Source organism: Lissotriton vulgaris, chromosome 1_1, assembly GCF_964263255.1.
Source record: "Lissotriton vulgaris chromosome 1_1, aLisVul1.2, whole genome shotgun sequence".
Lineage (NCBI taxonomy): Eukaryota > Metazoa > Chordata > Amphibia > Caudata > Salamandridae > Lissotriton > Lissotriton vulgaris.
The window spans coordinates 1,416,081,833-1,416,106,636 of record NC_141685.1 but is presented as its reverse complement, the minus strand read 5'-3'; the positions used below and the strand labels follow the sequence as shown (position 1 = coordinate 1,416,106,636).

The following is a 24,804-nucleotide window of genomic DNA, read 5'->3' as shown; positions in this document are numbered from 1 at the left end:
CAGTCCTTCCACTACCCCTAAAGGCGAGGATAGTGAATCAGTACTCGGTATATGAGAAGGGCGAAGTGGATACGGTACAGAGTACTTCTAAAGCCTGGGGGGAATTGGGCAAACGCTCGAATAGACTGCCACTATACGCGCCAGGAATGCCGCTGCTATATCATGCAGATATCTCGGTTTCGGGTGAAGTGGGAGCTTTACAGCTGCTGCAGGGTGCCGGGGTGCACACTAAAGGGAGATATTTTCCCGCTCTCTCAGTTTCTTCCGTTGCAGACCTTATTGGAGCAGGTGACTAATACAACTATGGCCACCTTCATTTATGTTGGGCTACGAACTGCGATACGCGCTTTATATCCTACTTTCCCAGCGGAACCGCCTATGTTAAAAGCATTACAGTTACTATACACAACGCCCAATCGGGTGAAACTGATCTCAAGACTGTACCGTGCATCACAGGAGGATGAGGGAGGAGGGGGTGGGACTGCGAAGGCAAGATGGGACGCGTGTTTGCCTGAACCTTTGACTGATGATGAATGGTCTGACTGCTGTTCTATGACTGGTAAATTTGCAGCTAATGGAAATTTTCGACTCATTCACTATAAGTTCTTGCAACAATGGTATTATACGCCTGCACAACTGGTCAGGTATGGTCTCCTTGAATCATCTGTTTGTGTGCGTTGTGGAATGGATGGCGCTGACTTCATCCACCTGGCTTGGGGGTGCGCATGTGTTTATGCGTTCTGGGCGGCTGTCACTGCGGCACTGTCTGAAATGGCGTCAATTGACATAACTACTGACCCGCGCTTATGTTTTCTGGGCATTACCTCTGGAGTGCTGGCCGGAATGAGACGATTGGTAGTGTTGGCGCTGCAGATAGCTAAGCGCAGAGTGGCCATATGCTGGGGTGGGAGAAGAGCGCCTGATGTCAATGTATGGCTGCAGGAAATGGCATATTGTCGCGATCAACTGTCTTGTTATTATGAAGAACTCCCTGCTACCTTGCGCCCAAGAGATGTCTGGGGTCCCTATACTGTGTATATGCTGTCTAAGCTTGATGCTGATTGATGTGCTATATAATGTGCAGGTGTTGTCTCTGAAGGGAATTTTCCAGAGTATTGCTGATTGGGCAGAAGTCCACTGCCGTGTTGTGACTATGATATTGATGTTCTCCGCCTCATCAAGTGCCTAACCATTATAAGATTGGCATCTGAGGACACTTGCTCTCGCCTCCATTTGTCTGTGGTATGTTGTCTCTATTTTTATAAGCCCTTTGTGAGTGAGTAAGACCTGCCCGTTGCCTCAACCAATACTGTGACGAACTAAATGACCCGAACACCTTGACTTTCTTCTGATTTTATGCACTAATGAACACTGACCTGGCTGGATCCCTGGCTTGTTGGGGAGGGGGATGTTGAAGTGTTTGACTGTTACTAATGTATACATAAAAATGGGACTGATTGTAACCTCCATGTTGGCAATGCAAGACCTATATTCATCATATTGTCTTAATGTTATACCATGCCTTTGAACTCAATTACTAAGATTTGTCACAGTGATTGATGTATGGACAATGAACTACTTTGCGGCCGGCCCTTTCTGTGAGTTGTAGGCCGAATGCTGTGTTCTTGCATTAAGGTACAATAAAGGTCTTAAAAAAAAAAAAGTACATTGTCAGTAAGAGCATTGTTTACTAAAATTCTTGCATTTAGACTTGAGTAGATGTTGGATATAGCGCTTTCGATTTTATCACCTAAGCTAAATTTACTTAGGGTAGCATTCAGAAAAGGCCAACTGACTCGATCAAAGGCTTTTGCTGCGTCAAAAGTTACTACAGATAGAGGGGCAGTATCTTGAATTGTGATGTCGATGGCAGCAATAAGCTTGTGGGATAATTCGTGTATTTGCCTGCCTTTAATGAAGCCCTTTTGGTCTTGGTGGATTAGGGACCCTGCCACTGCCCCTATTCTTTTTGCCAGAATCTGAGTAGATATTTTGTAGTCCATGTTCAAGAGGGAGCTGGGTCTGTATGATTCGCATTTTGTTGGGTCTTTCCCTGGTTTTAGGATAACGTTAATGATTGCATCATTCCAGGAGTGTGGGAGTTTTTGGTTATCTTGAAATCTACAGTTTAAAAATTCAGTAAGTGGTGTTAGCAGTGTTTCTTGGAGATGTAGGTATAATTCATTTGGTAGGGAGTCTGGACCGGTGGCTTTCCCTCTTTTAAGAGACTTAATTGCATCTCTGACTTCCTCTTTCAAGATCTCTTTGTTGAGAGCAAACTTCTGTTCCTGTGAGGCCACCGGGGTAGTTATGTCCTTTAGAAAATGTTGTATTTGGTCTTCAGAGCTAATTAGGACCTCCGTGTAGAGTTCTTCAAAAAAGCGTTTAAATTCTTGCGGGTGAGTAGTGCGCTATACAAGTATCAATTTACAATTGTACTACTTTCTGAGGTGTGGCCTGTATTGTCTTTTCTTTGTATCTTTATGATTCTATTTTTAGTTCTTTCAGTTTTTGCTTTCCAGGCTAGAATCCTCCTGCATCCTTCTCCATATTCATAATGTGAGAGATTACTGGCCTCCCATTTTTCTCTTACTCTTCTTTCCAGGAAGTCATGTAGCTCTGTTATCTTATTTCTTATGTTTTCTTCTATTTAGGAGATTGACTTGCTGCAGCTAGCAGTTTTGAGGTCCACATCTAGCGATAGCAGTTCTTGTTCAATCTGTTTGACAAATAACTTCTTTTCTTTATTCCTGTGCAACGCTATACTGAGAATTTTCCCTCTGATAACGGCTTTGTAGGCATCCCAAGCAGTTTGTTTTGTAGTTCCGGCCTTATTTAGATCAAAGAACAATTATGTTTCTTCTGCAAGTTTTTCGTTATAGGCCTCCACTAGAAAGATACTCCTATCTAAAGTCCACCTCTAGGGAAGAGGTGAAGTTTTAAGCTTCAGTATGAGTTGTACCGCCAAATAATCAGAAATATGGGCTGGGAATGGTTCGAACTTTTCCATTTTTCTACCAGACTCCTACTGATAAGAAAAAAAGCAATTCTTGAAGCGTGCCCTAGTCTTTTGTTTTTATACGTGAATCAGTGATTTCTGATTCCTTTTTCTTTCCATATGTCGACCAGACCTAGGTCCTTCATATATCGCCCCACCCATTCTCTCATGTTTGGCAAGTTGGGGAGGTTCTTTGCAGGATGTCTGTCTTCTGAGGGGTTTAATATAATGTTAAAATCTCCTCCCATTATAATTGGGGCATTGGTTGCTAGGAGCTTCTTCAGCCATCAACATGTTTGGCAGCTACAACTTCAAAGCAACATGTCTGCCTCTCTAAATGATGTATGAAAATGTTCTGAGATTTAGAAAAACAAACCTGCAATATCATGACAACCAACAAAATAAGATGGGTGCCTCCAAACAATCCATTTGGAACTGTTCCATATCAAGATAGACAATCCCATAAACTTATGAAGGTGTGTTTTCAATTCACCCATTCTTCCTGACCAACAAATGAGGTAGTTGCTCAACAGTGCCAATGGCTTTGATAGAGAAGATTTGATGCCATTTTTGCCAACAAATCTTGTATTAACAAAGTTTTGAGGTGCTATAGTAGAGTCATCTATTGAGGCCCATGCACTAGCTATTCCATTAAAATATGTACATTGTTTGAGATTATAGCACTAGTCAGCCATAGGACATTAGAATCTGTCCATAGATACATTAGTTGTGTGTAAACCTGTCAAAGGAAGCTTAGTAGTGATCACTCTTTAGCCATTCTATGAAACATTCATTCTGGAATTAGCCAAAGCTATCATCAGATGCAAATCTGTAATCTATGGTGGAACAAATTGCACCAGCAATGGTGAAATACTCTGTAATATCACTATGAACACTACCATTAAGTATTTCTGATAGAGACTTCTGGCTGCCTTTGAATATTCGACAGTCATCAGAATGAATCTAGAAACTTTTCAGCAGTACCTCTATGAGCTGGATGGTGGAACCATGCAGCTCTGCACTCACGCCGTTCCTCTCTGGAAATTATGTGCGGGCCCTATATAGTTGCCATTTCCTGCACACTAATGTCAGTTAATTTCCTTCCACACCATCAGACGTGGATTTGAAGCCCCATCTCATCTTCTCAGGCACTTAAACCTCGGTATTTCACTAAAGATCGACAGTATGCAAGGTAAAATGATAGGCTTGAAGAAACTCAATTCTTCATTCTCAGGGGTCTCACTAATACAAAAAAAGAATCTGACATAGAAGCTGGAATATAAAAAGAACATCTTTATTAAGTGAGACTACGTCACACAGAAGCCTTAGCAACTGAATGAGGCAGTCTGAGGAGTACAGAAAACAGAGGCCTTATATATGCTTAGGGTTACAAACTCAGCATAAAAGTAAGGGGCAGTCCTAGCTTTTGCAAACATGCAAAATGCCTAATATGGACATGCAAGATCTGCCAAATATTAGAGAATAGGAAAACATTTTCAAACAAAGTATCACATGACAGAAACCTCAGTTTGCAATATCCCAACCCAAAGTAAACTATTCTGAATGTCCCAAATCCAATCTCCACAAGCCGGACAAACCCATAATTGAAAGCACAATGCATGTAATGAAGAAACATAGAAAAGGAAACAATGACAGATAATGAGCAGGATAAGGCATGTGTAGAGAAGCTAAAAGTTAACGATGTCCTGAACTTTGACTGGCAATCTCAGATAACAATCAACCAAGGAAATTGGCTTAGCGATGTCAGTTTCAGATAAAGGGGTCAGTTCTTTATAATGCACCTTAGTGTCAAGAAAAGGCTTAGTTAATAAGTGCATGAACAACGAAGCCCCATGCAACTTTGTTCGTTTGGTTACCTCCACGGGCCTACATGATGGCAACACAAAATGGAGACACGGACAAAATGGAACCCATATTCGGGACAAAGTCTCTGAATACGTAATGAACTCGCTAGTTAACATGACGAATTCACTCCATATTAGCCGTACTTACTAGATACGGTACAACATCACCAAAATCGTGACGGGACCATAACCTCACAGGACAAGACAGAATTTACAGAACCTCAGACCCTCCTTTTCCCATTACGTAGGCAAATCCTAATTAATTGCTAGGCGAGCATTTTCCCTTCTAAACATTTCATTAAAGGTATGAGCAGGAATACAAAGAGGACAGGGCATTGGGTAATAATTAACATAAAGTAATGACCACTATTACAAACAAAATTATAATTTTTCACAACCCTAAGCAAAAAGCAAATCCTAAAATTATCTAGTAACCTTTTAGGGCTCCTATGTATTTGAGTAACTTAATATATATTCAGGTGAAACAGTGGCAATCCTTATTAATGCTCTGAGGTGAAAAGGGGATACTCTTCCACAGAGAATGGACTTTATTCTGCTTTTACTAAACAGAATACTACTTTAAAATAATGCCAGCAAAACAGTCTCCTAACACCCATTTTATGCAATCGCACGGAAACCACTTGTGAAACCACAACCATGCCCAGAGTCCGTTCCTGTTCACTGTCATTCTCAAAGGCAATACAAAGACAAAGGCAGTAGGCAAAACAGTGTCTCTAGCCTCTTCAATTGGGTTTCCGTGTGAGAGCATACCCTCTAACATCTAAGGGTAGATGCGACATGGGAATTCTATCTGAATGGATGTCCTCACACATAGTGGCATCGTCTAATGGGGTAAACACATTTATCTCTCTCAATGATTACATATAGGTGTTCCTAAATTCCTTATCTAAAACTCCTCAAAAGCGAAATCACATAATACAGATTATCAGGGACATGTAGATACCTCCCTTTTAATAACTGTGCATCAGGTGCACTATGCAATACACAGGCTAATGATCAAATGTGGAAACAAAAGACAAGAACTAGAGAGTTCTGGTATTTCCATGATTTAGAACACATCTGATCTCACCAAAAATTAAAGAAGCAGGAACACAAGGGTAAAAATCCAAATTAAAATAGTCATTGAAAATTTGTCATGTTCAAAAAAATAAACGTAAGGTATCTCCTATTGAGGTGGAAAACTTGTCTTAAAATAATATTAAGTCAGTTAACCAGTCTATCACTACCCTGACAATCAGACTGGAAAACATCAAAGAAGGCCTAAAGAAAACTCTTGAAAACCAGTCTGGTCATACAAAAGAGAATTATACATAATATGGGGGTCCACCAATTATAATAAATGAGCTGACTGGTGGAAGTAATACAGAAAAGGGAAATAGGAGTAGGACACAGCTAAAAGCCCCAATAACTGGGCACAATGCAACATCAATCAGGGGAGAAGCGACAAAAGAAAAATCTATAGGAAGAACAAGAAATTACTTGGGTGATAGTCAAGCATGTGACACAATACCAAGAGTATGGGTGATACACAAAAGTCACGATTGTACACAAATTTTAACTCTACCGCTGGCCTCTACACCATATACGGTAATCTCAGCTAATATTCCAGTTCCTTCTTCAGGGAAAAAAATGAAACCTTGTTTCCTTTACGGTACAAAGCCATACACTACTTAGGAAGCAGAACAAAACTGACTAATGTAATATAGAAATTAGGTCACCATGTACAAGAGTCACAGATCTATAATTTTATCCTTACGTCCAATCAGGATACATAAATCTAGAGCTGCCTGTTCCTTAAGGGAAGGGGGCAGTAACGTGACTAACAGCAGGTGACACACTTTGATCCTGTATATCTCTTTTATTTTTCTTCAATACTACTATAGCCAAATTTTACGTACAGTGATGAAGTGTTGTTTGTCTCGTTCACAAAAAGAAAATATCATATCTGTGGAGTTTAGTATCAGAGTAAATATACCCAACCGTTGTGCAGTGATATGCATCATCATGTACATCCCTTCACAACACAGGTAAACTTGTAATAGTATCAGAAGCAACAACATAAACAAAAACATGCATAAAATAAAAAAACTCACAAAACGCACATGTCAAGCCATTAGATATACTTGCTGTATATCAAGCACAAAAAACATAGACAAAACATTAGCATACATAAATGAGTGGTGACGCACAACACCATGTCATGTACTTTATGCACTGTGAACCTGCAGCCTAAAACCCAATATTCGGGCCTGCTTAATTTGTCAGGTTTAAAATCCTTACCCTCCTTTTGACAGCAGATCACCAGTTAGTGGATATCGGCTGCCAAATACAACTTACTGTGTCGCTTCTGACACACAGAACCAGCAGGAACAATTCATAAAAGGATAAAATGCAAAAGTATGTAAAACGCACAAACATTTCTTTTTAAAGAAGTCATAATTTTAAAAAAGCACATCTGTTTTCAACATACTGCTGACACTGCACATAACACACAAAATATCAACTGTAACCAACCATCTTTTGAAAACATGCTAAACCACCTTAATTTTGACATTAAAAAATAAAACTCCTTCACAGACACTCTGCGTGTCCCGTGCGCCAACCACCCTTTGAGGCCCTGCTTTTCCAAGCAATGATGTCTCCATCTGTTTACACTTACTCCTAACTCCCACCTCACTGACCTAAGGTCAAAATCTGCCTCGGGCTCCACGCTCCTCAGCCCTCTCCCTCTTCCTCTCTCTGAGGCTGACAAAGACAAAAAGCCTTCCCAACTCTTTCTAACCTGCAATAATCAACTCTATTTAAAAACACATGTTATATATATTACTCCTTTTAGGGACTACAATCTATGCATTCTTTAGATTATTAAACCATTTACTGTGAATAATTCGCAGAACATAATAACATAACATACCAGCTTTAGAACAAATGTTTGTTGCAATGGTACTCATTTCATTAACCTTAAATGGATAAACGTCTCAGTAAGTCCAGCTACAATTAAAACCTTCAACCCTGATATTAAACTCAAACCTCTGCACCAGGCACATTGGCTCACTGAGCCATTAAAAGCAAACCCCAAATGGGAACAACCTGCAAATTTGTATTATACCTAAATGTATGCATTTACTGAAGCCTAAAGCACTCTAAAGCTATTATAAATGGCAAGAATGCTGATTAAATGGTCTATTTTACTCAAATTCGACTTTGATATTAGGGGCACTTAAAAATAAATATCCTATAATTGTGTTACATATTAATCATCCTCAGAATGTTCTTTACATATTGCAGAGATTGGACATTAGACATATCCCATGTAAATCCTTAGAAAAATGAGTTTTTTACGCCTGCGCTAAGTAAAATTCCATATGCTAATGTCCTCATTATGCAGGACAACACAACTTAAATTAAATTATAATGCTAGGAGGTCACAGTATGAGCATTAAGCTTCATGAATAGTAAAAAACTAATTTTGTAGCACTTATTTTTAATAATTATTTTATATAATTAATAATTATTTTTATTAAACCCAATCATGTTTGATAATACCACATATAAAAGCAAGCTGCATCTCTTGCCTATCATTTTAAGACGCATTCATTTATAAGCCTAAGCACAGAAGCCTAACTTGAAGCATGACAAAATTTGGCGCCACATTTTTTATTTCTAAAAAGGACAATTTTTATTTAGCGACAGAACCAAGAATATGCTTACAAAAATGCTTAAAGAGAGGAAACCCTTAATTGAAATGCCTTCCTGTATTACAAAATAATGAACCTTGGTTTTGGAACCTTTTGAAAACAACATTCTGAAATGCAAAGATTCATCCGTGTTTAACTGAGGGCAAAGTCCTGGCTGAGTAAATACTCCTGTTTATTTAGCTTGTCTCTCAGCATTGTAACATGAGCACTATGGCAGTCTTTTTCAAACAAAGACACATCAATGCATGTTCTATAATATGCGTCTGAGTTCAGCAAAAATGTACTTCAGCTGAAGTGTTTGCCTGGAAATTTCTAATACAATGTATGTAAGTAAAAATGCTATAAGTTTGTTTTTCTACAAAAACACACCATTCGTTTTTGGGGGCCTTTTTATTCCTAGTGAATGTGAATGTTTAATTTTATATATTTTTTTTCAGCATTTAGAAATTTTGCTTAATAGACTGAAAACATAAAAAACCACAAACACACATTTGAGCTCATTTCAGACATAAACAGAAATGGGTCAAAACACTCAGGACACACAATACGGCGCGCTTTAGCCATGCATTTCGTGAATAGTGCCATCGATATTCACTTACAGAAGTTTGCACTAATGGGGAAACCACATAGACATTTAAACACACATTTAAACCATAAATTAATACTCAGGACAGAAACAAAGGACAGCCCACAGACTGTACTTGAACCAAACCATTTGCAAATACTAGTTGTAAGTCATATTTACAAGAAACGCTTCTCAATAGTGTTCCAAAAGACTGTAAAAACAGACTGCTGCATATTCAAGAAGCCAACACACACTCAATTCACTAGCTTTGGCTGGCAGAACACCAAAAAAAAAACGCTCTGCATATCTTCATTCATAAAATTGCGCAGAACAAAGGATCATTGTTTTGTATTATGTCATATTTTAATTCCCTGGGGATACAAAATCACCAAGGAAGAAATATGTTTTTAAATCTAAACCTATTTAGATATTCCCTCTAGGGGAGCCGGCTAATTTACTTCACATCACACTATGGTGCCTTCCAAAAAAGCAACACATTCTCCGATGTCAGCTTGAAAACAGGCATGCAAAAAATACTTCAGAATATGCAAGTATTATAATCAAAGTAGTGCTTAAGGTACTTTTCGTACGTGCACCATTCAACAAAACCAAATAGAGAAAAATATCCTCATTACCTGCCTACACAAATTGCAATTTGCATATCCAAACCTATACAAATCAAAAGTTGGCCAACACAAATTCCAAAATTCCAAAGCTACAGTAAGGGTTACTAAACTACCTTACTCTTCCAAAGCTACAGTAAGGGTTACTAAACTACCTTACTCTTACCAATCAAAAAGGTTAGCCAAATTCTAACTGTCAAGTTCTACATGACCTAACGGTCTTTTTTAGAATACTCACGCCAAAAAGGTTCTCAGTCAGGAGTGACATCATGTGGAGGATCAAAATCAGGAAGATCAGAAATATACTAAGCTGCAGGGACAAAGAATCTCCAGAATCCCTGTGCACAGAGTACCTACTTAGTGGAATCCAGTTCTGTCCTCGTATGTAGATTTCAGTCTCCTGACAAGATCACTCCCACAGATAGTCACTTCTCTGATGAAGCCCACGTTGGCCGCGCCAATTGAAGAAACTCAAATCTTCATTCTCAGGGGTCTCACTAATACAAAAAAAGAATCTGACATAGAAGCTGGAATATAAAAAGAACATCTTTATTAAGTGAGACTACGTCACACAGAAGCCTTAGCAACTGAATGAGGCAGTCTGAGGAGTACAGAAAACAGAGGCCTTATATATGCTTAGGGTTACAAACTCAGCATAAAAGTAAGGGGCAGTCCTAGCTTTTGCAAACATGCAAAATGCCTAACATGGACATGCAAGATCTGCCAAATATTAGCGAATAGGAAAACATTTTCAAACAAAGTATCACATGACAGAAACCTCAGTTTGCAATAACCCAACCCAAAGTAAATTATTAAGAATGTCCCAAATCCAATCTCCACAACCGGACAAACCCATAATTGAAAGCACCATGCATGTAATGAAGAAACATAGAAAAGAAACAATGACAGATAACGAGCAAGATAAGGCATGTGTAGAGAAGCTAAAAGTTAAAGATGTCCTGAACTTTGACTGGCAATCTCAGATAACAATCAACCAAGGAAATTGGCTTAGCAAAGTCAGTTTCAGATAAAGGGGTCCGTTCCTTACAATGCACCTTAGAGTCAAGAAAAGGCTTAGTTAATAAGTGCATGAACAACGAAGCCCATGCAACTTTGTTCGTTTGGTTACCTCCACGGGCCTACGTGATGGCAACACAAAATGGAGGCACGGACAAAATGGAACCCATATTCGGGACAAAGTCTCTGAATACGTAATGAACTCGCTACTTAACATGACGAATCCACTCCATATTAGCCGTACTTACTAGATACGGTACAACATCACCAAAATCGTGACGGAACCATAACCTCACAGGACAAGACAGAATTTACAGAACCTCAGGCTTTAAGCCCTGTGGGGACAATTACAAACAAATGTCTGTGACAGATTCCCAACAGGGCCCTTATTACACCTAGGGCTCACTGTTCCTGTTTTCACCATGGCGCAGTTTTAAATAGGTGACTTTGGCTTTATAAACCCAAAGGCCATCAGGGAACATGAGGTGAAACTTATGTCCTCGTCAGAAACACTTCAAGTACCACTCCGCATCCAAGGCCCATTCTCAGTCCTGTTCCTAGCATCGACAGAGCCACTCCATGGGTCAGTCTTCATCACTCTCCAAATCCTTAGGTAAGTGTAAGAAACAGAAGAACTCTAAGCGGGTTCCACTTCCTTACACCACTCACATTCTCCTGAGAAAGCCCAAGGGTGGAGTAAAGCCATTCGTTCTGACCCTTGAAGTCAGCCAACTTCGGAAGCGATCCCGCACCTGGTTCCAGCACAGCCTGAGTTTGTAGGGCCTTCAGCCATGGTGAGTCAGATTTAAGAGTTCTGCTGAGCCAATCTGTGGCTCTTGGAGCCCTGCCAACTCCCTCTGGTGTAGGCGTTCCACCTGGAAACTGCTGGTGTCTATTTCTTGGTGCAAGCTGGACCCTCCACACTTGTCTTGCCTCCAACTCTGCTGCTGGTACCACAACCCATGTCATTATGCGCACGTCAATGCCGATGCTGAATTCACCACTTGTGACCTGTGGCTCTGATTGTCTTGTTAAATGCCGAGTTGGCTGAATGTTTGACCTCAACAAAATTGTGGCTGAATCTGCCTGAGGTGCCAATCCCCCACCCCCCATGAATTACCATAGGCTAAGCAACACTCTTTGCATTTCCTTTTTGGGACTGATTTGAATTATGACTGTGACCCAGGTTATGAGTTTGTTCAGCCCCACCAAGATGACAACTGGTACAATGACATACAAGAATCTAATGGCATTGAAATTCATTGTCACTTGGACAACACTGATCCACTGGGAAGGCTATAGGCACCATTATTTCCATTCGCCACTAAGCGTGGGTATGATCGACTGGGTTCTCGGGGGACATCCAGTCCTCCTTGATGGACTTATGCTTTGATGGGACTCACCTGTTCAGGGAGAAAGCTGATTTTTCCCAAAGAGCTTTAAGGAGAGCAGGGCTAGTGCTCCCACTATGTGTCTTTGCGGAATGCCTCTCCATTTGCAAAGTTCCACTGTTCTTTTTTCGTCTTTGGATGAGGCATTCCTTACTGCTAACCTATCTAGCCCCTACAGGGTAGTCAGCAGTTTTGCAATAGAGATCGTGATGCTTACTGCTTATGCGGCCAAGGTCAGCATGCCATCCAGCCCACCACTCTCCTGTGGCACCACCTGCCAAACCTCTTTATCTTGGCCTTGAAGGTACATAGCTTCCCAGTGGGAGGCAGAATCCATGATTCTTACTGGGCAGGCAAGTGATCACGTCAGATATGTGGGTCCTACAGATTGTTTGCAAGGATTACAACTTGCCCTTTCTCCTTCCTCTGCCGTACCTTCTACATCCCCTCAGTCACTGACAGAAGACCATCTCTCCATTTTGCTGCAGGAAGTGCATGCCCTTTTGGCTAAAGGGGCTATAGAGAGGATACTGTTGCCAGGAGTAGGGTGAAGTTGTTATCCCCGCTGTTTCTGGTGCCCAAGAAAGATGGAGATCTATGGCCTATTCTAGATCTGCACCCTCACAATGTTTTCCTATGGAAGTAGAAATTCAAAATGCTCACGCTGTCTGCCCTCAACCCTGGAGACTGGATGGTAACATTGGATCTGCAAGACGCCTGGTTCCATAGTCCCGTTCTGCTGACCCATCGGCACTACCTGTAGTTTGTGGTGGGAGAGGACCATTTTTAGTTTGCCGGCCTCACCTTTGATCTCAGTTGTGCCCCTCAGGTATTCATGAAAGTAATGGCGGTAGTGGCAGCACACCTTCAGCTGTCAGGGGGTCCAGTCTCCCCTTACCTTGATGACTGGCTGTTGAAGGCAGGTGTGCCCCAAAAAGTCTTCAACCACCTCCAGACTACAGTAAACTTCCTGTAATGCTTGGGGTTCTATCAACATACCAAAATCACACCTGACTCCTTCTCAGACACTTCCCTTCATTGGAGTCATTCTGAACATCGTTTGGTTTCATGCCTTTAACATGGGAAGAAAGTCCAGACCTTCAGGCTTTGATATTGATCTTTCAGCATTGATCCTGGGTTTCAGTGAGGTAAATTCTGTTTTTTTATTGAATTTTTGAAATATTTTATTTATTGCATTTTTTTTCCACAGAGAATAAACACCAACTGGTCAGGGAACAGAAAGCAAAGAAGAATGGAAAGGAAAGGAAAGGAAAGAATACAGGGTTAATAAGAATGACATAATAATGGCACCAGCATATGCAGCCTCAGTACATAGAGTACCTTACAAGTGGCAATAAAACACATCTACACATACATAACAAAAAAGAAAACAGGGCTGAGTGGAACCAGTTACATGTGGAATAGCACTAACAGGAAATTAAATGGAGGTACAAAGATCGAGGTCATGTGTCTGCATCCTCCACCACATCAATATGTAATCATACTAGAATGGAGCATCTATTGATCCCTGAAAATAAGCAGGTTTGCATAAATGGAATGCTGAGCAAGTACGCAATGCCTGGTTACATGTATACTATCTGGGCTTAATTTGATCTCAATACAATCACTCAAACTCCTCAGGGTGAAGCAATAAGTAAGTCCGCAATGGTTGCCATATGTTTTTGGGTCGTGAAGCAGGTGGTTGTAATGTGGCATTTGTATCAAGAGTAGTGTCACAGTAGGTTAATTTGCAAATCCAAACCTTCACCATTGGAACTGTAAGTTCCCCTCAATGTGAAGAGACCTGCCTCTGAGCAAGAAGCAGAGCGATAGCAGCGAATCGCCTTGCTCCTGCCTGTAAAAAAGGCTTGATATATACCAACAAGGCCAGCTGGGGGTCGGGTGTAGTTTGGATTCTACCATCTGGGACGAATGGTGATAGATCTCCTCCCAGTAAGCCAATATGGGTGCACAGTTCCATGGCTAGAAATTGGCACGCTCCAATGCACATCTGGAACAACTATGTGATTTGATGAGATACATCTTTGGTAGCAGGTGAGGCATGATATATGCTTTGTGTAAATATTTAAAATGCAACCATTTATGCAGCCTACTGTTAAGTCCTCAACAATGCACAACAGGGTGATGTGAAAGAGGTCACCTATAGTTTGTAGTCCATACAGGGTTAAAGTTCTTTTGGTAAGTGTTTCTGTTGTTGGAGGTAGCCAAGTATTATCCAGCAATGGTATATGTGGGGAGTACAGAATATCAGCATTTAGATATCTTTGTAACGTGATCCAGGCCCAGTATGTGGTTTGCAATGTTTGTTTTTCGATTGGTGTCCGAGGAAGCCGCAGGGTATAATAGAAGAGAGTGAACAGGGGTGGACCTGTGACCACTCCGGCTTCGGATACTGCAGCCTAGCGTTGGGGTGGTACCCGTAGTCTGCAAAATGTACTTGCGCAATCAGGTAATATAAGTAATGTTCTGGAACACAAAATCCCCCCTTGCTGGTGCGGCCAAGTCAAGATCCCCCAGCTATTTCACAGCTGTTTGCCAACCCATAACAATCTAATAAGCAAACTGTGGAGTGTATCAAAAAATTTAGTTGTGAGGGCTATGGGAATGTTGAGGAATAGATCAAGAAAGTGGGGCAAGACTACCATTTTAATAGTGACAATTCTGCCAGCAATAAAGAGAGGGAGTTTAATCCACTGATCAATTTTTTTTTGACAGTCTATCAATTGCCGACCCGTAGATGAGCCGGATAACCTCCATAGCACTTCTATGTAGGAAAACGACCACATATCGGGGAGGGATCAGTGCACCACTGTAGTGGACATCTGCACGACCTCTAAATCAAAGGCAGGAGATTAGTTTTGGTGTCTCGGGCGAATAACATCACATTATCTGCGTAGAACAAAGCCAACAGTGGCCCCCGGCGAAATCTTAGTCCGCCCTGTAAATGTCACTCTTGCAAATGTCGCGCAAGAGGGACCATAGCAATGATAAATAGTAGGGGCAATAGCTGGCACCCCTGTCTAGTGCTGCACGTAAGCATGAACTGATCGGTTAGATTGCCATTTACTCGGAGCAGAGCCATCAACTTTGTATAGAGGAGGCGAATAAGATTAGAAAAGCCTGTGGGCACTCCGGATTTCCATAATGTGGCAAATGGAAAGGACCAGTCCAGCGAGTCAAACACTTTTTCAGCATCCAATAAGATTGCTGCAGCAGAAAGTTCAGGATTGATTTGGTTAAGAACTGCAAAAACTGTAAGCAGATTAACCGACGCGGAATGGCTCGGGATAAAGCCAGCCCGGAATGGGAAAACTAGCTTGTCCACCAGTAGAGACAGGCGAGTGACATGGACTTTAGCTCAATTGTTTTAGTCTTGGTTTAACAAGGATAAGGGCCTATAGGAGGTACAGCAGTGAGGAGACTTGTCAGGTTTAAGTAGAAGTGTAATGACTGCTTCTCGCATGGTAGGGATCTTGCCTCTAAGGCCTCTGCATATACTTCCAGCAAACAGTGGAACCAATAGGGTCTTGTAGGTTTTATAGAATACGTCCATGAGCCCATCCATGCCAGAAGCATGGGTACCATCTACTTCATCAATAGCTTGCAAGATTCCGTTTGCAGTAATAGGTGCAGCCAGAAATTGGTGCTGTCCTTCATCAAGCCAAACCATTGCTACATCAGCTGGGTAATCAGTAAGTGGCTCACCCATAGGAGGGACTTGTGAGGTATGCAAGTGGGTATAATAGGAGAGAAAAGCAGATTAACTTCCTTCCTACGTGTGAGCGATGCTGCATTATCTGATTAAAGATGTGTGACAAAGGATGATTGATATTGAGGGCGAAGCAGTCTGGCCAGTGTCTAACTGGGTCAGTAGCCCTCGCCATACACCCAAGCCCATGCATAACTGCCAATGTAATTCACCTCACGTGCCGCGAGTTCCTGAAATTCATAAAGGAGCCTTGTGCACCTGTGTACTTAAGAGGGGAGTCACTTATCTGGTTCTGTGCATCGATTTCTCTGAGCTTCCCTTCTATTGTCTAAAGCTCCCGCCGAATTGAGTGCAATGCCCCTTCCTGCTTGGCAATAAACACTCCTCTAAAGTATGCTTTAAAAGCTTCTCAAAGGGTAGTCTGCCATTCTACTGTGCCAGTATTTAAATGAAAATACCCCACTATAGCATCTCTGAACTCGCTACAAAATATGTCATCAAGTAGTGCCTTAGAGGGAAAGCACCAGGACATGTGGATACTCAAATCACTGGGAATGTGGAGAGTCAAGAGTACAGGTGAGTGGTCTGAGAGCGTACTTGGATAATATTCAACGGCGGTAACAGCTAGCATAAGCCTGGCAGAAAGATACCAATGATCTATATGGGACCAAGGGCTGTGTGGAGCTGAGTAGAAGGAATAATCCCTATTGGTGGGGGTTCGAGCTCTACAGGCATCTGTAAGAAGAAAGGTCTGCAATAGGGAGATGAGTGCCCATACTGATTGGGGCTTAGTGATCTGTCCTGAGCCCTTGTTATCCGACAAGGGGCCTAGTGTGAGATTGAAGTCATCCCCCATTAGTATAATGTCTGCTGATAGCCGATATATATGTGTAGATATGTTAGGGAAAAATTTGGAGGCGTATACATTTGGGGCATACACTTTAATATGTTAATCCCCATTACACCAGTAATAGGGAGATAACAACCATAGCGATCAGTGACCACCTCCCCAACCCTGAAGGGAACTGATTTGTGGATCAAGATGCACACTCCTCTAGAGAATGTGCTCTAGTTAGCAAAAATGCTCTTCCCCCCCATGGTGCAGCAAAGCGATTCGTGGAATGTGAGGCGTAATGAGTTTCCTGCCACTTGAATAGAGAGTCTGGTGAGATAGGACAGGACCTGTTGTCCTTTTTTGTTGGTTGGAGAGTCCTTTGACATTCCATGCAATACATATACGGTTGGGAGATGTGTGTATGTATAACGATGTGTTGAATATGCACATGCATGTTCAGCAACATTGTTAGGGCCCTGTAGAAATAAACATTAGAACATTAAAGAAACCAGAGTTCCAACCCCCCCCCCACCCACATTGGATAATAAACAAACAATATCCGGTGAATCCCTTCATTCTCCCAATAAGAAACTGCTAATTTAAACTGTAGGAGAACTCCTAGGGGGGAGGCAACACCATGGCTGACCTCTAAAAAGATCCATGTGTTTGATGAAACTATAGCCAATATAAGCATAATGTTAAGTATGTATGTCCAAACTGATGAACCGTTGCCGCTGGGGAGCCCAGAAAGGGCAGCAAGAGATCTGGATGTGTCATTCATTCTGTATAGGAGTTTCATGAGCCTGCCAGCTCAGTTTGGGATGATGCCACCTCTTCGCCTCTTGCATGGGGTCTAATTTAGTTTGATGCTGTTTCGAGAAACTGGTGGCTTCAGCTGGTGAATTAAAAACATGAGCTTTGCCGTTGATCTGAACATGGAGCCGTGCCGGATACAACATAGCATAGCGCCTACATTCACCTTCTGCCATGTACATTTAATGTCTATGAATTTGCAGCGTGCCTCTTGTACCCTAGGAGTGAAGTCTGGGAAGAATGCCAGATTCATGCCTTGATATTGAACAGACCTTCTGTCCCGGGCAATTTGAAGAGCCACATCTGGGTCGTGATAATTAAGAAGATTACAATAATCTATTGTGAAGGTGTGCCAGGCGCCTTTCACGAGCTAAGTGAATTGTGGGCCCACTCCACCTCAAAAGTAGAGGAAAATGCTTCTCTACCAAATAAATCCGCCAGGAGCTGATCAACATAGATGTTCATGGGGCCAGTATTTGTAGATTCTGCCATCTCGGCTGTACGATTATTATTCCGGCGCGACCTCGCCTCCAAATCCTCCACCTTGGATGAAACCTCCTTCAGAAGACGTTGAGCTCTTTCCAGTCTCTTACTGGCAGCGGGTTGGGCATCCTCTAGGTCCGATATTCACTGCTCTGTGGCATCCGTGTGCTATTGATTGACATGACCACTCACGACACTCTTTTGTTGTTTGGAAAAAAAAACCACTCACCACCGTAGCCCGCTGCTTGAGTTGCATCACACTTCTGTACCTTTTTCTTGGCTGTGGAAGAGTTCCCTTAGTCCCGCGCAGGCCTGCCAGTCAACGGATATCCCCGGGCTCAAGTTTGGCAGTGCTGCAGCCTCGCACGCAGCCCCACCCTCAGGCTCACCCTTTCATTGTGGGTCCTCCAAGGGCGCGTCGGGCCTCAGTGGCTCACTCACTGCACTCACCCGCCTCCCAAGCACCTCAGCCCATACCGCATATCAAGGGGCACCTCCACACTCAGTGATTGCCGCAAGGAAGCTGGTGGAGCGATGGGAGGCTGCATCTATATAACGGCAGTTCTGGAGCTTCATGGTAGAGTGGCTATCTTGGTGCTCGGCCTGCCATGCCCTAGTGAGGTTAATTATAAGACTGCAGGGACTGGTAGTTTCTTGCTTGTCGAGCACGTCACGTGGCATATGGAGGCTATACAGGGAGCCCAACATCAACGGGACCTCTCAAGCAATGTTCAGATTTGAGAATAAACTGTAAAACCTCTGCAGTGGTGGTTACTGAACTGTGACTGATTTTTCAACCTCTGTTCTGGATTGTTGTGAGGCTAACTCTGAGGTTGCTCGTTCTAATGGCCTTCTGCATCCTGCTGGTGAAGCACTCTCAAAGGCTTATGTGGGCTCTGCAGAAGTATCTGAAGTCCCAGCAGACATAGCACCAGGGGAATCTTTCCAGCCTGGTCCAGATCTCAAAGGATACTGTGAATGATCTACAGTGGTGGCTTATGGACCTCGATTGGGAGAATGGGTGACCCCTCTCCCTTCCCCACCCAGAGCAGACAGTGGTGATCAATGCATTGCTTCTGGATTGGGCTGGCCGACCATCTGGGAGAGGTGGAGCTCAGATGCCTAAGGTCTCCGGCGGAGTCCTGGCTCCACATCAACCTTCTTGAGGTGAGGGCCACCCACCTGTTGTTGAAAGCCTTCCATCCATCAATCAAGGGGGTGTCTGATACAGGTGCTGAATGGGAACACCACTGCCATGTACTGCAACAAATAGAGTGTAGTGGGGATGAGGATGCTGTGTCAGGAGGCGTTGCGCCTCAGCAATTGGCTGGATAACCAAATAATTTTCCTGAATGTGAACCACTTTGCAGGATTCTTGAATGTCCAGGTGGACGATCTCAGCTGTCAATGCCTAGCAGATCACAAGTGGCAGCTACACCCGGAGGTGGCGCAAGGTCTCTTCTGAGAATGTGGAGAACTTTAGCTGGATCTTTTCAACACCGCTGAGAATGTACAAAGTCGGCAGTTCTGTTTGTTGGAGTCTCTCACTTGGAGAAGTGTTCTGCTTTGAATGCAATTTGGTACTCCTGTATGCCTTTATGCTGACCCAACTCCTGCCCCGAGGTCTAAAGAAGATCAGGGAAGACCCGGCCCAAGTCAAACTGGTGTCTACTATTGGGCACAGAAAGTACAGTATCCAGAACTTCTGGGCTTGATCATGCGTCCTCCGATCAGGCTGCGCCTCTGGGAGGACCTCCTGTCACTGTCACCTTTATGCTTGTAGATTGAGTGGTGACAGCTGAACAAATTTGACCTTCCTCCATAGGTTGTTATGTCATCTGTTCAGCCATGTGTCCCTTGATGAAAACTATGTACATCTGTCAATGGGACACCTTTATTACCAGATTGACCCATTTCTGGCCAAATTATGTGACACTCTTATTTTGCCTGTCTCTTGTCTGGCAAGGCTTTGGTTTGGGCACAGTTAAGAGTTATCTTTCAGGCTTTTCAGCCATTTTACAGTTGCCAGATTAGCCGTTGTTTTTCAAATGACAGGTTGTGATGCAATTTTTTAAGGGGTTGCAATATGTTTCCCCCTCCCCCTTTTGTCATTCACCAATGGGATATTAATCTAGTCTTGACTTGTCTAGTATGCACGCCATTCAAGCCACTTCACAGCTGCCCCTTAGAGCTCATTACAATCAAGACTGTGTTCCACATTGCCATCACTTTGGTACGGCATATGAGTGAGCTTCAAGCTATCATTGTCAATCCACTTTACACTTCCTTCTTCGCCGACAAAGAAACTGGTTCTGCAAACCATAACCCTGCCGGCGTTCTAAGGACAAGGAGAGACTTCATTGCTTGCATAACTAGAGAGCACTGAGCTTCTACATAGATCATTTAAAAGAACACCAGGTGCATGATCAGCTCATTGTGGTGTTCTCTGGAATGAAAAAAGGCAATATTGCAGAAGAGAACCATTTTACACTTAATCGTACGCTGCATTAAGATCTGCTACACATTGGCCAAAAAGCAGCTGTTGGAAGGATTGTGTGCTCATTCTACCAGGGCCAAAGCCACTGCCACTGCGCTGGCACTCAGATTCTCAGTCCTAGACATTTGCCAGGCAATTACATGGCCATCACTCCATACATTGACAAAGCATTATTGCCTGTACAGTCAGGTTTGCCGGCACAGGGCATTTTGCACGCTCGGTCCTGCAGGACTTTCTGGTTTGAGTCCGTTCACAGACCCACCTCCGAACAGGCATTGCTGTGGTAACTATTCAAAAGGTGAGGAATCTGCATCTAGAAGTCTCTATCAGAAGAACAAGTTACTTACCTCTGGTGATAATCTCTCTGGAACAGACTCTGGCTAGATGCAGATTCCTCATGACCCTCCCATTCTCCCCATTGTGTGATTGACCTCTACCCACCATAAAATACCAAGTCAAGTAAATCTGAACACTGTCTACCAGTTTGCTTTTGGGGCTCCACATTTTGGCAATGCTGTGTAATGCCTCTATTGCACATAGACTGAACATCCTCAATGTTAGTGCCTGGCATGCAAAACTCTTCTTTCTGATTTACTTTACAACCTATGTGGGTTAAAGAGATATAAACTACTTTAGAATTCATAGTCATTCACACTTTATGACCATTCAAACACAATATCTCAGATTTCCCTAGCGTATGTGCTTGCACTTTCGCTTGCTCTACATCTCATAGAAACCTGCATGCAATGTTAATATAATTTATTTGCATCAAGATTATTTGGAGAAAGTAGGATGTCCAATCTACTGGTTATTTCATTAAAATTTAAAGGCATGCTAATGATAAATAGCTTTCTGTGAATAAGCCCAAAAGAATCTATCTTTTCCTGAATGACAAGAGTCTGCATTGGACCGTATTCCCTTTCTCTGTCTTAAATAGGACACCTCAGTTCTTCTCTTTTCAGTTTTACCAGTGGCAGGAAAATAATTATTCATAATTTTATGATGAAGTTGACAATAGTCTCCAGACTAGGCTAACCATCCTCTGTGGACTCATATTTGAAGGCATTACTCGGCATTTGAATATACTTCAGCTTGTCAGTATGATCATTGGCTATTCTTTAGAAGATCCATGTTATTGTCTTTAACAACAGCACCAGGTTTTGCTATGAGATTGAGAATTAACCCCCGCAGATGCACACAGTTGACTGTATTCAGCAGGGCCTTAGTCAGAGGCTCCTGATGCGTCATTTATTTCGATTATCTTGCTTTGTGCCACTTTTTTCCTTACTACACAGATATGTTTCAGTGTCCAGTTTACAAAAATTGACAGATTGACAGAGAACTACTAAAAAACATACAACCTTTTTTTTTTTTTGCAGAGTTTTATATAGCGCGAACCGGATCAGGCATCAGAGCGCTTTACATATTTTTCCAGTAGCGTTACATGAGGACACACTTTCATTTTAGGCACGGGGAGATTAAGTGATTTGCCCAGAATCACAGAAGGTTTTTGGCATCGTTACTGAGACTCGAACCCAGATCCCCAGGTCCGAGGTCGAGCGTCCTAGCCGTTAGGCCAACTCCTCTCACTACCCTTGCTCATACAGTGTATACACATGTTGGTTCGTGGTGCTACCAAAAAGAAGAGAGAGGTCAGAAATGAGCCTTTTGATGTGTTAGTTCACATGTTCATGGATTGGCCAGTCAAAAGAAAATGTGGCCCTAGCACAAGGGAGTTCATCTCTCTCTGAATAAGTGAATGAGTGAACTGTTGCATGAGAACTACCTACACATTTGAGCTACCCAGGTGATAGGAGCATCCCCATCGACTCCAGATGCTGAACATTTTCCCTGGCCAAAGCATGGACCAGAGTTCAGAACTAGGGATAAACCACTGAGTAATTTTATATAGTGATGCTCAACCCACACTGAACACCTGTGCTCAGTGTTGCTATGTGGGGCTTTCACAGGGCGGTTGCCCCAGGTGTAAAATTCTTAGGGGGTGCAAAACGTTAGAAAAACCTATTGCGCCCCTTAACCCGTGGACCATTAGCACTACCTGAACTAATGGTCCACAGTTTAGGGGGCGCAATACTTTATCTTGAAATTTTGCCCTAGGCGCTGACAACTCACGCTATGCCCCTGCCTGTGCTGCCTATCCTTGAACTCAGAAAGCAGAGAAAAAGTCCTAAAGAATTAGTCAATGAGCTTATTAGCATAAGCATTGATGTCAAACCCTCACAGTAAGGGCTGCCAGACAGGGCTATGTAAAAAGAACAGTTAAAATGATCTTACCTATTGTAACTCCACATGTACCATTTCACATACTAACGGGTAATTGATTTTATGAGTTACTCAAAGTGACCACTTTTTCAAACATAGTGCAAGGGTAAGCCTGTTTGGTACATTTTCAATTAAAATATATGTTTTACACTTCTAGTGCTAATGCTTTGGCACTAATGCTCTAAAATGAGAGCTGGCTCTTTGTACATGCTCTTTTCTCTCTAGCAGTACCCTTTAGTAAAGCTAAACTTCCAAATGTATAAATTAGAGCTGCCTTTCAGACACTAGTGGTCTGGCAATATATAGAGGTGGGCTTTTTAAGGGATTACTTGGACCTTCTTCAGCTGCCTCCTCCTTTCTTCTTTGGCTCACATTTCTGGATGGGAGGTCTGCTTGGGGCAAGGCAGGTCAGAATAAACTATGTAAAAGACCTCTCCTGACCTTTGGTCCCCAACAGAAATTAAATTAATGCTGAGGCCGAGGCCCCAAAAACCCATAAAACCTGACGGTAGTGTTCCTCTCATTTATGACATTTGTTTATTTGTGTATGTGCAGCATGATTAGCGCACAGGCTAGCCAATATTTAAATTAAGGCTTGCACAATTGCCTTTTAGTTTTTCACTAATTTGTGTAAAGTACTTGGGAACGTATTTTTTAAAAAGTATATAATCGGTCCATGTGTTTTTTTTTTACATTACCAAAGTTTAAGACATAAATACCGACGGAACGCCTACCCAACAAGGTTTTCAAATGTAAAACTGTAATCCCCATTAAAGAGAAATGTTCTTGTTGCTAAGACAATTGAAACAGTGTGGGTACAAATCGTTATGCTGGGCAAAAAGAAAGTTATCTTTTCTTGAGTGCTGGGCTAATTGCTGGTAAATATACATAATATTTGTGAAATATTTGTAAATTTCAGCCTCTGAGAAAAGCATGGGAAACTGCATTATCTTTATGAGTATGCTATATAATGTATAGTGAAAGCCATCTCACAATGCAATTTTTATGATATTGTCGTTTGACAATGTGTATACATTCTCATCTCAGGATTACTGCAACAATGTGGAAGGCACCTTTAGAGTGCTGGTTGAAAGTGTACCCTGCTGTGCAGATGGGATGACCTGCTCAAGAAAGGTCCTGCTTGTCCTGAAGGTATGCAAGACACATAAGAATTAAAGAAAATTGAACCCAAATATGGTTTCTGCAATGTATAATTTACATTTTTTGATTTTACAATTTTAGTGCAAGACTTTTGTGCTTCAAGATGGCGCTGTTACAGAAGAAAACACCACTTCAACTGAAACTCCTCAGGAGGGATGTAATTGCACAATGCATAGTGTCGGTTTATATATTATTTTGAGGTGTGATAATGGAATTCACCTCATCTGGGACAAAAATACAAGAATAAGTGTGGAAACGGAACCCAGGTGGAAGGTAATTCTATCACAAAAGCAAACGTATTGACACTGCATGTGTAATGTATCTACCCGATCTATGCCATATGCTTTATCATGCTCACACTTAACTCGTTCATATGGATCGGACTTAGGTTAAAATTGTAAATATGGATCTATGCAAAACAAATCAAGGCCCATGTCCAGAAAACTTAAACAGTTATAACACTTAAGATAAGAAAACATAGATCCAGAGTAAATCTCTGAAAGTATGTTGCCTTACAGAATTTAAAATGATTGTACAAGAGGACCAACGCCCACCAGGAGGTTGTGCTGATGGATTGCATCATAAACAGTAGAAAGAAGCAAAGCCTGAACTCTTTGATATCCTGGAACGTGTAGACACAGAAGGAGAGACTGAGCGCTGAATACTAAGATCTCAGTAACAGTCAAGAAAGCTGAAGTCAATGTAAAATATAATGGTGCCAGTAAACAGCTTTAATCAATGCAAGACGCCTCAACCTCCTTTTTTTATGTGCCACACTTTTGCATAATGACCACGCGAGGCTGGTGTTTGTGACCCATCAAAGT

At 42.1% G+C, this 24,804-nt stretch overlaps 1 protein-coding gene across 1 annotated transcript in view; it reads left to right on the top strand.

Moving 5' to 3' along the window:
• MUC19 (mucin 19, oligomeric) overlaps positions 1-24,804 on the top strand; it is a 229,750-nt gene that overhangs the window by 191,127 nt on the left and 13,819 nt on the right. Inside the window, exons 25-26 of the mRNA XM_086929817.1 lie at positions 23,867-23,971; positions 24,062-24,253. Of these exons, the coding sequence (XP_086785943.1) occupies positions 23,867-23,971; positions 24,062-24,253 (297 nt within the window). The remainder of the gene's footprint in view (positions 1-23,866; positions 23,972-24,061; positions 24,254-24,804) is intronic.